Source organism: Gavialis gangeticus, unplaced genomic scaffold (assembly GCF_001723915.1).
Source record: "Gavialis gangeticus isolate Ggan-Ray unplaced genomic scaffold, GavGan_comp1, whole genome shotgun sequence".
NCBI classification, from domain to species: domain Eukaryota; kingdom Metazoa; phylum Chordata; order Crocodylia; family Gavialidae; genus Gavialis; species Gavialis gangeticus.
The window spans coordinates 5692358-5705322 of NW_017729001.1; the positions used below are offsets into that span (position 1 = coordinate 5692358).

General features: G+C 52.3%; 1 protein-coding gene across 1 annotated transcript in view; it reads right to left on the bottom strand.

Annotated features, from left to right (window-relative positions):
- Window positions 1–12925, bottom strand: part of GATSL3 (GATS protein like 3) — a 35181-nt gene extending 22256 nt beyond the window's left edge. Inside the window, exons 1-2 of the mRNA XM_019506746.1 lie at window positions 12774–12925; window positions 11521–11591 (exon numbers count right to left, since the gene is read on the bottom strand). Of these exons, the coding sequence (XP_019362291.1) occupies window positions 11521–11591; window positions 12774–12886 (184 nt within the window). The 5' untranslated portion in view covers window positions 12887–12925. The remainder of the gene's footprint in view (window positions 1–11520; window positions 11592–12773) is intronic.
- Between the last annotated feature and the right edge of the window lie 40 nt (window positions 12926–12965).

Consider the following 12965-nt stretch of genomic DNA (forward strand, 5'->3'; position numbering starts at 1 on the left):
GGGGGGGGGGCAGGGAAGGAGCTGGTGCAGAGCACCAGGAAACACAGCCCCTCTCCCGCTTTGTGGCCAGCACCCCACGCTGCAGCTGCTCACAGCTCGCGTGGGGCTGTCCCAAGCAGGCACAGGCAACCCCATGCAGCCTGCGAGCACCTGCAGCAGGGAGCACCAGCCACAGTGCGGGCAAAGGGCCGCTTTTCCCCACACTCCGCACCAGCTGCTTCCCTGCTGGCGACAGGGGGGTGGGGCTGTGCGCTGCCCCCTGCCTATACCATGGGGCTGGGGGGGGGCACTGGGAGTAAGTACGCATGGGAGCACAGGGCCTGCACCAGTGTCCCAGGGCCAACACCAGCTGGGCCCAGAGCAGGGTGGCAGGAGCACAGGGTCCCAGCTGGTAGGGGCTCTATGGAGCCGGGCCAGCTCCCCACTCTCCCTGCTGATGCAGCCCAGCTTGGCTCCACAGGCCCCTGCCAGCCAATGCCCTGCTCTGGGCCCCACCAGTGCTGGCCCTGGGACATCAGTTTCAAGATGGTGACCAAGCGGCAGGGAACCTGTCAAGGGGCAGGGCCTCCCATGCAGCCCTGGACAGCTTGCCAAAACTGGGTAAGCGGCCCTCTGCCCGAAATAATTGCCTGCCCCTGCTCTGGAGCACAGATGTTTCTCTCAGTTAACAGGCTCCAAGGGCGAGTGAGCAAAGCTTAGTGACCAGCGATTTACACAATATCAGACTAGGTCAGCGACTCTTAAAATCGGGGTGCCACAAGGTGTTCAAGGGTGCTGCAAGGTATTACAGTGTTAGTTGCATAAACATGATTCACAGACTAAACCTAGAGATTTCAGGTAGAAATTCACAGTGCTAGAAACATTCTGACCTTCTGTGATCTTTACAAGTTTTTTTGCAACAAGAGAGTTGCTCTTTTTTGTTTTTACACACAAAAAAAAAAATGAAGTGAAAACTAGAACTAGCATTTTTCACAAGGTGCCTCAAACCTAACAGTTGAGAACTGCTGGACTAGAAGATCCTGCCGCCCTTCCAGTCCTGAATGCTGCGAAATGGACTCAGTTCAGCTCAGTGGCAGTTGCCAGCCTGAGGCAGTGTCCGGCACCACAGGAGACTTAGGCAGGCTTGGGACAGAGCAGCAAGGTCCAATAACCTTCCTGGGGAATTTGAATACATCAAAGGTAAAGTGCCCACTCCCACTTGGTCCCCTCTCCAAACAAGAGGGTATATCCAAATGAATTAAGCAAGGCAGGCAGCTCAGCCCTGAGCAAGGTGGATATGAATGGATGGCTCTAAATCAGTTCGGAGCATTCAGCCAAGTCCACCCTGGACAGGATCCAGGAACTCATTACGCAAAAGCTGCATTTGTTGGCATCAGCCAGGCATCCCTGTTGCTTCCTTCCTGCTCACTCCGTACTGTAGCTCCCCCCTTTTCCCAAGCCACAAACAGATCCTGGTCACTTCTGGTCTCAACTAGATTTTGCCAGTAGATGTTGTAACCTCCACCTCACCCCCACCTTCTTCCCCCAGCTTCCTTGATCAAGTAGGGGGAAGCCAAAATGATCTCTGCAGAGAAAGTCATGAGAAAACAGCTAAATTGTCAAAGCCATTTGTAAGAAGCCCTCAACTGGGAGTTTGAGGGCTGCCAAAGACGAGATGACACATGGTCTTTTGGTTCATCTCCCTAGTGACCCTCCTTCCCACCAAAGCAGCTTACCAGTGGTATGCCCACTATTCTCCCTACCATGAACTAGTCCTGTTCAAGCTTAAAGTAATTCAGGTTCCTTGCCTTACTACTAGGTATGCCAAGCAGGAGCAGAAATTAAACAGCTTCCACCTTCACTGTCTCAGAAGAAAACTATTGGCTTGGGATCTACAATGAGATCCTTGAGAGAACTGGTCTACAGTGGATCCAGACTACTCTGGATGCTCAAAGGGTTCACTGGCTGGGGGGACAGTACGTGCTTCAAGATCATCTGCTGAAGGCTGTGCTCTGTAGACAACTTAAGAACCGCCTGCATCGCAGAGGAAGGCCAAAGCTCCAATACAGGTGACAAGGTCACGCATAGTTTCATAGATTTAGGGTCGGAAGGGACCTAGTAGATCTTCTAGCCCGACCCCCCGCCAGGGCGGGAGAACAACAAAACCCCAAAACAAGAAACGGGACTCAAATGAGTCCAGCCAGGTAGGCATCCAGCCTCTTCTTAAAGACCCCCAGGGTAGGGGCCAGCACCACTTCCCTTGGAAGTTGGTTCCAGCTCCTAGCCGCCCTAACTGTGAAGTAGTTCTTGCGGATGTCCAATCTATACCTCCTCTCCATCAACTTGTGCCCATTACTCCTTGTTATGCCAGCGGGCACTAGGGGAAACAGCGTCTCCCCCAACCCCTTCTGGTCCCCCCTAGTGAGTTTATAGATGGTCACCAGGTCCCCCCTCAGCCTTCTCTTGTGGAGGCTGAATAGGTTCAGGTCCCACAGTCTCTCACTGTAGGGTCTGCCCTGTTGTCCCCAGATCATGCGGGTGGCCCTCCTCTGGACCCTCTCCATATTGTCCACATCCCTCTTGAAATGGGGCGCACAGAACTGCACACAATACTCCAGCTGTGGCCTAACCAGTGTCGCATAGAGGGGGAGGATCACCTCTTTGGCTCTACTCGAGATGCACCTGTGGATGCACGACAAGGTCCGGTTAGCCCTGCCAACCATGACCTCGCATTGTCAGCCCATGTTCATCTTGGAGTCAATAATGACTCCAAGATCTTTCTGCCTCCGTGCTCTCAAGTAGGGAGTTCCCCATTGTGTAAGTGTGCTGCTGGTTCCTGCTGCCCAAGTGCAGCACCCTCAAGCATGATCAAGAAATTCATCATTCCCCACTTACAACTGGGAGAACCCTGCCCACAATCACTCCATCTGGAGAAGCCAGGCCAAAGCTGATGCAGTCACTGCAGAGAGCCAGAGAGCCCAGGCCAAGGCCTGCTGGTGAGCCAGGAAACAGTGCACTTCAACCTCCATCTGATGAGTAGACCTGCAGCCACTGTGGCAAGGCTTGCTTCTCGCACATCAAGCTCCTCTCTCACGCCAAAGCCGAACACCACTGACTGACTTCGTCACATCTCCTTTCATCTGCCAAGATGTTGGACAGCCATAGAATACTTGGAAGACAGCTTCAGAACTTCTCTCCTCTGCTCACTGGAAATCTTCTGTTTCCAACCTAAAATGTATCCATAACCAATCTGCAGCCATTAGATCTTGTGTCAGTATACATGGTATTCCGAATGAGGTCCTACTGATACACATCGCAATCGGTGCTGACCACTGATTGATCGGTGGATCCTCGAAGTTGATCTTGGGCTGGGGGGAGGCGGGGGCTGAGCACCTGCATGCATGCAGGCACCCCCCCACCCAGCAGGTCAGTCAGTAGGGGAGCCAGGGGGCACATGCAGTGAGGCTTGGGGCACAAAGCCCAGCCCACAACAGCAGCAGCAGCTGCCTACGCTGTGCAGATTGGGGGGGGATGGACACATACCCCCCCCCCCCCAACATGGGGCAGCACTGGCAGCTACAGCAGCTCTGAGGTAGGGAATGAGGCAGGGGTAGGCTCTGCACAACTGGTGCTGGACAGGGGATGGAGCAGCAAGCAGCTTATCTGGGGGGCGCACGCAGCCCAGAGGGGCATGGGGAGGCATGTGCCCCTGGAGCTGCCAATGGGGCAGGATGGGCTGCAGGCTGGGGCCAGGGCAGTGCCAGCTCTTCCTTGCTGGGTTGCTGTGGCAGCAGCAGCACTGGGAGCGAGGCCATGGGGGGGGAGAAAGCAGTTAGGAGCAGCATTCCAGCCCGCAGCTGCAGCCTGCCTGCCCTCAACACCAGCGTGGGACAGGCCTGAGAGAACAGCCCAGCACAGTCTGCCCCCTCCTGAGGGCTGGGGGGCAGGGGCTGGTGGGTGCACAGGAGGGTGGGCTGCAGCTGCGGGCTGGAATGCTACACTGGACTGTTCTTGCCAGGCCTGGCACATGCCTGCACTTTGGGCAGGCAGCACTCGGACTAGGAACAACAGTTGAGGGGGTTACGCCTCCCCCCCTCCCATGGCATTGCTCCCAGCACTGGCACCGCCTTGGCCCCAGCCCACCCCGCCCCGCAGGCAGATCCAGGGTCACATGCCCCCCACCATGCCCTCTGAGGCTGTGCGCTCCCCAGATAAGCTGCTTGTGGGTCCATCCCCTGCTTCACACCAGATGTGCCCTACCTCCACAACTCAGACCCTCAGCAAGGGGGCAAGCACTGCAATATAAAGTTAGTTTTTGAACTCTGTGCCACTCAATTCTCAAAAGTTATGAAGGGTTGCCTCAAGTTCAGTGAGGAGTGCCTCAAGTCCAAAAAAGACAGGGTGTATTACAGTGATACTCAAACAGTGCTCTAGCCTTTTCCATAGCTGTGTTCCACTGCAAGTTCACAGTCATCCTGGCTACTTACAGACATTAAAAAAACCAAACAAAAACAAACCACGTTTTACCATAAGCAGCAGCACATTACTTCAGCCTAGCTCTGCAGCATCTGTATAGACAGTGTGCTTCAGCAGGGCTTTCTGGCACTTATCTAAAGCTGATTGAAATCAGCTATTACAGTGGTTATCAACCAGGGATACACATAGCCCTAGACATACTTAAAGAGGTTGTAGGGGGTACACAGAACTGATGTGGCCAATAATGCGGCTGATAAATGCTGTGTGCATGCCTGCAGCTGCAGCGCAATATACAGGCAGCCAGGAGCACTGTCCGGCAGCATGGAGATGAGCCAGGTCTGGCTGGTAAGCCTTTTATTATATGGGAAGGGGCATGGGGGGGGGAGGGGGGGCAGATCAAGGCCCCAGCGGTATGGGAGGGAGTGGGACTGGGGCCGAGGCTGCCCACCTGGGGAGGGGCATGAGACTGAGCTGTGCTTGTGAGAGGCATGGGGCAGCTCCCACTGCTACATGCACCCCTAGAAGGGCGATGGGGGGGGGGGAAGGGGCATGGGCTGCTGCAACCTGGGGCCAGGGCAGGGCCAGGCTGTTCCCAGCAGGGGTATTGGGCCAGGCTTTGCTTGGGGCAGCCAGTGGCAGCGCTGGGAGGGGGAGCACTACAGTGAATTCTGGAATGGCTGCAGCCCATCCCATAGCTCTCTCCCAGTGCCATGCCACCAGCCCCAAGTGCAGCCCCCACTGGGAAAAGCTCAGCACCGCCCCAGCCATCCCTTGCCCCACCCACATATTCAGAAATGCATGTGCCCCACCATGCTCTGCCAGGGTGCATGCAGCGACAGGAGCCAACCCCAATCCCTGCATCCCCCAGATGAGCTGCTCATGGTCCCATCACTCACCCCACCCCACCCTGCCTGTGCAGCACCTGCCCCTGCCCCAGCTCCAGCCCCACTCCCTCCCTCTCTGCAGGGGTCTTGATCTGCCCCACCCCTTAAAGACCAGAAAAAAATAAAGGGGTACATGAGCTGAAACCAAGACAGAAGGTACACGTGTTACAAAAAGGTTGAAAACTCCCACACTATTAGATACAATCACCAAAAAAGTCCCATTAAAGCAACTGATCTATACAGATGTTGGGCAAGCCAGGTCCAACTAATGTACTGCCTCTTCTGGGCATATGATGGGCTTGGCACAGGAACATGCAGAGTTTAAATAAAGCAGTTTGGGGACAGCCCCTACGATCAATACACAGATCCATCATTTCCTCAGATGTCTCCAGTCCACGTACGCTCTGCTTATAGAGAAGTCCTTGGTACCAAGGTGTTTGATAAACATGTTGGAACAGGTTAGATCAAGGCGGAGCCCTCTGTAACCACTCCCCAAACAACCCCTTTGATCTTTATCCAATTTAATCCCAGTCCTCTGCAGTTCGGCCAATTCTCCCCACCATGAAGCATGGTATCAAAAGTTTGGTTAATCTGTCTAGATTCAAGTTCACTGCATTGCTTTTGTCTTGTCATAGAAGACTATTAACTTCATCTGACCCAGTTTTCTTCCATACAATCACCTTCTGATTAAAGGTAAGTGGCATACAATGCAGCTTGGGTTTAACTGCCCTTTCCTTCAGTGTCTGCCCCCAGATCTTACTCTATGGTTGAAGCTAATAGCCCTGTAACTGTCTGGCTAAGAATCAGAAAGGATCCTCAGCTACAATTCTTATCTACGCGCACACGTCTTCTCAATCACAGCAAACACCAAGACAGGTCATCACTAGGGATTGCGGGGGGAAACCCACAGGGAAGATGCCATGAGACAACCACGATTAGAAGGCCAAGTCAGGGAGCTGGGATGTCATACGTCAGTGAGAGGAAGCATGCTTGGCTAGAGATCAGGACAGGGGCAATGTGCAAGTAGTACACGTAGGTGCATGTGCACCCCGAGTGTGGCAATGCACCCCTTGCAAAACTGTGCTAACGCTGTTGGCAGCACCTGCGAGCAGTTGCCACTCACCACCCTGCCACCAACACCACTGGCAGCATCTGCAGGTGGTCCATGATCGCCACTGGCCACTACCACCTGCAGGTGGTTGCCAACCCCTGGACAGCGCTCACCACCTACCCCTTCGTGCTGGCAGCATCTGCAGGAGCTCCACATTTACTGCCAGCACAGCCATGCCCCCACCCCCAGGGACACGTGCTATTCATGGATCGGGGTTTTTCTATCCTGCCTTTTAAGTGACAACTCCAATTACTATGTTGTTACCTTCTCCCTTTCCTGGAGGGTCTACAACATATCAAATGTAATTTCTACTACTGAAAACCTGGTTCTTGAATGTAATCATGTTCCCACAGTTACTTTGAGATTCAGCAGTAACACAGGTTGCTAAAGCCATGTCAGAACTTGAGTGCTGAACACTGCTGTACACTGGAATTGGGTGACTTGTATCTTCCTTTGTTGATGGTGAAAGATTCTTGCCAACACGGGACTGATAAAGGTCTTCACTCTCCAAGGCCAACAGATAAATGGTGTCCCATAATCAAATAATCATAGGTTTATCAGTGCTTTCCCAAACTGCCCCGCTTGTCATTTAAGTCACTTGTGTACAAGAAAGCCTCAGAGGCAGCCATCTAGCTCTGAAGGAGACCTAATTAACCCACATCTATGTAGGTCTCTCAAACTCTGTTTGGCCCTTTTCTCACAGGACTTGCTAGAACAGCTCCAGCAGAAAAGACAATCTCAATGGAGGGGGTTGGTTTCCAAGTTAGAAACTTAGGGCTACAGGAGAAAAGAAGGACAGTAAATGAACCAGAATAAGTGGCATGAGCCAGGCATTATTAACCTTACACAGAGATATTCTTGACTCTTTGTTTATAGCCTCCTTGCTAATCTCCTTAATCACATATAGAAATTATTTTTTGTCTAGTGGTAAGAGCTGGTATTTAAAAGCTTACCATAATTTCTCATTTGTAATGTTACCTTGAATTTAACACTAGCTGTGTAGGAAGATGTGAATGTATAGTGATCTTTGATGGTATCTCTTTCTGAACCAGGTAACAACCAGGGTAGCTGACATCCTAGCTACTGCTTATAGGTAAGGAGACTGGCTGTGGACTCTTATTAGCTTTCTCAGCCAATAGTGACACACTGCCAGGGTGAGTTACACATCCAAACCAGCTGTGTGAATCGCATCCAGACCACACGTATCCCTACCACCAACTAAGGGAGTCACTCCTTTATCACAAGTGTTGAAAGTCTTCACTCCAGCACTCAGAGTCAAACATCTGCAACTTAATGTTGGTTGCAAAGGTTTGGCCATTCTGTTCTTCCAGCCTGCCTTGGATACATTGTTCAGCCTTACTCTCTAGCACAGAAACCAGCTACCTTTCCAAGCTATGGGCCAAAACATCCCAGCACCAGTCCAGCACAGGCCAGTGGCTTTGGCAGTGTCAGCAGTGAAGGGGTGGAGGTTTGCCTGCACCCATGCTGGGGCCAGACCAGAGATGCGCTGATAAATTGGTCAAATATCAGATCAGAACCAATAAAGGGAAAACTATGCACCATCAGCTTTTTTTGGCCTGTGTAGCTGATCATGTCACCGATAAATGCCATGTGCATGTGCACAGCCACATGCATACACACAGCTAGGAATGCAGCTGGGCAGCTTAGAGAGCAGCATCCTGCCAGTAAGTCTGTGGGGGAAGAGGCATGGGGTGGCAGTTCAAGGCCCCTCATGGTGAAGGAGAGTGGGGCAAAGGCAGATGCTGCCCAGCCACAGTGGTGAATGCGACCCCAGGGCCAGGAGTGGGATGGAGCTGTGGGCAGTTCAACCAGGGGATGCAGGTGGGTGGCTCCCCACTGCTGTGTGCATCCCCAGGGGAAGCATGGGGTGCATGTACCTCCCCAGATTTGTGCGCAGGGAGAGGGCAGGCTGCCTACTGCAGGCTTGGGGTCAGGGGCTGTGCCAGCCTCTTCCTGGCAGGGGAGCTGGGCCAGGGCTGGGCTCAGGGCAGGTGGCAGTAGCACAGAGGGGTGGCTATAGCCCCTCAAGCCCCCCAGCACCACCCCTGCTTGGGGCACTCCAGTCTGCTGCAAGACTACATGCATCTCACATCATGTGAGGCCAGCACAGAGCTCGAGGAAAAGGCAACAGAGTGGCATGGCCTGGGCAGGGGTGGCACGAGGGAGGGCTTGGGGGGCCATAGCTGCCCTAAAATTCTCCACAGGTCCCCCATAGTCACCCTCCCATCACCTGCCCCACAGTTAAGCCCACCCCAAGCCCAGCCTGCCATCCCTGCTGGGAAAAGACTGGTGCAGCCCTGAGCCTACAGCCCACTTGGAAATTACTGCTTGGAATAGAAAGAGTAATCCAGCAGGGTCTGTAACACTCCTCTCAAATTCACTGCTCTGCATTCTTCCTCCCCACCCTGAGTTTCTCCCCTATATACAGATGCATTAAAACAAAACAGCTTTAGAGAAGCTGTTACACTAAGACTGACAACAGAGGCCTGGTCTTAAAGCTCTTTGTATCATAGCAACTTTAGCTTCAAAGGTAAAATTCTGTTGAACCGCGCACTACCCCATGCACCAAAGTGACAGATCCCAGACCAGCCTCAGCAGGTTAGGGGAGTTTGTAACAGGTTAGTAGCTCAAGTATGAACACCGAGTAGCAGATTTATGCTATGTGAACCAGTGTCAACTGCTGCCAACTGGCAAAGCCATCAGACCCAGTCTAGCCTGCAGCACCAAGTACAACACACCCGTGTGCTGCAGCTGGGAAGAAGTAGCAAACCTGAGCCAAGCATCCAGGTCAGCGACATTTTCTGGGCCAGATCCAAAAAAATTCATTTCATTCCATGCCAGCCTGTGCTGTCCTGCAACAGGAAGGCACAGGTGTGGGAAATCAAATGTATCCAGTTTGCAAAGAGATCTGCCCCAGCTTCTGACAGGTCAGAGGCCTGGCTCACTGGACACGTGTATGTTGCATGCCAGAGAAAGCTACAACACCAAGATTTATTTCAGCTTCACCTTCCCCAGCATCACCCATGTCACTGGATGCAGTTACATAAATACACACAGTTGCAGTTACAGGGTCCCTTCCCCTCACCTGACAAGCCTCCAGTGAGTAGTACAAATCTATGCATAGGAACAAATCACCCAGCCCACAGTTGTTTTTGTTTGGGAGAGGAGGGGAACCATTTTGGTAGTTTTCACTGAGACTTTTTGGCTAGTATAACAGGTTAGCTACCCACATGACATAAGTATAAGAAACAACAGGTTCCTGGACCCCCCGTTTCTCCCAAGCTATACTATCAGTGTGTCCTGGGACAATGTCACACCTGTGCCAAGTACTGAAGAACACCATATATCATGGGCATGGAGTACCAGCCAGGTACCTTTTCTTGCATGGCAGCAGGCCCTCCCTAGTTTGCTGTGACAGTGATGATGGCCCAGTACTGAATGGTATCCATAGCTGGAGATTCACACATTATCATTTATATTACTTTAAGCAAGAGTAAGAGGTAGAAAATTTACTAGTTACTCTGGGTATGTCTATGTGGGTCTCCAGTGACTTGAAGGGAAACTCCCATGCACACTCACTCCTACCCACTCATGCCAAACCTGGAAATAGGGTACTGAAGCCATCCCTGCATCATCCCAGATGCTGGTCTGAAGAAACACCATGGAGGAAGTGCCCTTCAAGCAGCATTCCCACCACATAGAGGCTACATGTGTGTAAACAGAAGCAGTTAGGGGAAGAGGGACAGGCTCAGGAATATCATTCCAAGACATGGCAAGGATAGCACATCTTTTTGGACAGAATTAGGAATCATATTAGCATAAAAAAAGAGAGACCCTACTATGGTAGCTAGGCTACCATCTCTCTACCACAGAGCTTCTGCACAGAGCCTTCCCCACAGCCTGCTTATCCTTCTCCTTCCCCTGCTACCCCCTTCCTCCCAGCCCCCCACCCCCTCAGACCTGCCAGTTTTAGAGAAGCTTCAGCATTTATCCTTTCCCAGCACTTTTGGCTGTATTAGGAACACTGGAAGACTGGCATTTTTAACAGGTCTCAGCAAAAAAAAGCTACCAGCAGCTGCTAGAGCAGGAGTTTGCAACCCCCACACACATGCCAGAGTGTGGCATGCAAAGGCATTTTGCTTGACACACATGCCTCAGGGCAGATAGCAGAGAAGGGGCCAAGCTGCACTGCCAAAACAAGGATCAGGCCCCTTACAGCTGCCCCACCATCTGGCCCCTGGCATGCCAACATCTTACAAGTCAAGGATGGGCTGCTTTTGGCACTCTGCCTAAACGAGTTGCTGACCCCAGTGCTATAGCAAAGTCTCCTGAAGCCTTTCCATGCATGTTTTACAGCTTACTGGATTACCTATAAAGAGTCTGAAGGTGTCATACCTTGCTTATGACAAAGTAAACTTGGCAGGACTACACTAATAGTACCCATTTGACTTCCAGAAGAAAGCCAGTAATGTTCTGTTGTGATATTAACTTTACCAGCAGCGTAAGCTAGTAGCTCCTCTTCAGGGACATAACTCTAAGTCTGGACATTGCCACATGCTCTGAAGAGTTTACTAATGTACAGAAACCTCCCCCGACAAGTATTAGGTTGAGAAGCACTAAGCACCTTCTACAGCTGGTTGGTACTTGCAAATATTTAAAAAAGGAAACTACGTGCATCTCACCTACAATAAGCTAATACCAGAGAAGCCCTCATTAACATGTTCAGTCAGCTACAGAACATGCAATACAGCTCTACATAAGCATCCACAACAACAAAAAATAGGTCAGAGGACTTATAGGTTATTCATACAGCCCTGCATGTGCTGTGACAAGAGGATGTAAAAGAAAAGGCCATACAACTAATAATGATGGTATTGAGACACTGGAGGAGGGAAGGGAAAACAACCCCATACTTTATACAAACACTTGCAGGGTTTTCACTGCAGTGGAGAAATACAATGGGTTAGAACAGTAATTATATGGCAGTGAAATAAAATACACCGTCACCATGAACTGCAACTTTGACATGCAGAAGTCCTCATGCTGTACCTTTAAAGCCTTCTTCATCTAGCATGATGGTGTAGTCCTCAGGAGTCTCGGTCAAGCTAAAGAACTTGCACCTACCAAAGCAAATACAGGTGATGCACATGAGCCAGTACTATAGAACTGTTCATTAGCCACAGGCAAAAGCAATTCCTATTATGTGTGGAAAAGTAGGGATCTTTCCTGCCTCCTAAAGCAGTTCCCCTCCCCATTTCTTTCTGAAAACTAAACTAAGCCATGTATACAGCAGATGACACTTATGAAACACTGTGGTGGTCCATGAGTATGAGGAACACTGCTGTTCTTGAGCATTTAAGAAGATGGGCGAGGTGAGCACAACTTTTCTTTTTAAAGAGACAGGACCTCACTCCCCTTCTTCACAAGCTGAAAGCATCCCTACAGGGCTGTCAGTCTGGATTGTAAGGATACAGCCCAACTTTAGCTGCAGTTTGGCTTTATAAACACTTTCTCTTTTGTCTACACAAAGACTCTGAAGTGTGACAAGAACAGATTTTAAATAAGATGCCCTGCAGACACCCTCTGGGCGGCTGGAAGGAGTTGGATAAGGGCTGTTACAGTCAGAGGAACAGTTTTAAAGAGGACCCATGAATTTAGAAGCAAGCTTCTCTAGCCCCAATGGAGAGAGCAAGCAGCAACACAGGTAAACCGGCTCCCATGAACAGAGCCAGGAGTCTGGGCCTGGGGGCAATTTCATTCCCAAACACCAATCAGACAGGCTTACATTTGGCGAGCAAATCGCAACAAGGAAAATCCTCCAGCTGCTGAATCACCAGGGAGCCTGATGCAAGGCAAGGAATCAGCAGGCAGGGCACACACCAGCTGCCCAGCACCAGCACTTGAGCAGGCAGGAGGGGGCAGCATGAGACCCCCAGGGGACAAGGGCTCGGAGGAGGTCGGGCCCTGCCCAGCACAGCACTAGGGCAGGCAGCCACCAAACCCCAGCAGCCACCGTGGCACTTCCTACAGCTCTCACTTCACATCAGTCTTCTCCAAGGTCGGGAGCACCAGCTCCTTCTCCAGGAAAGAAGGAAAAAAGCCAAGCGGCCGTCTCCGGAGCAAACACCAGCCCCGAGGCCGGCAGGCAGGGGGTGCGTCTTCGCCAGCGGCCCCCACCCCCACGGAAGGCAGAGGCCTCCTCTCCGGGCCCTCCGCGGAGTCACCCCGGAGCCCACGGCGGCGCAGCCCGGGCCGCGTCACCCACGGAGCCGCTCCCCCCAGCGCGGCCCGGGCGCCGGTACCTGCTGCGCTGCGGCAGGAAGAGCAGCTTGAGCAGCGGGTGCGTGTAGAGCCAGAGCCCGCGGCGGGCCACGCTCAGCACCCGCACGCGGTGCTCAAGGATCTGCAGGTCCATGGCGGCCCCGCGCCAGCGCCCCGCGCCCGAGCTGCGAGGAGGGGGCCGCGCCCAGCGGCGCCGCTATAAAGGAGACGCC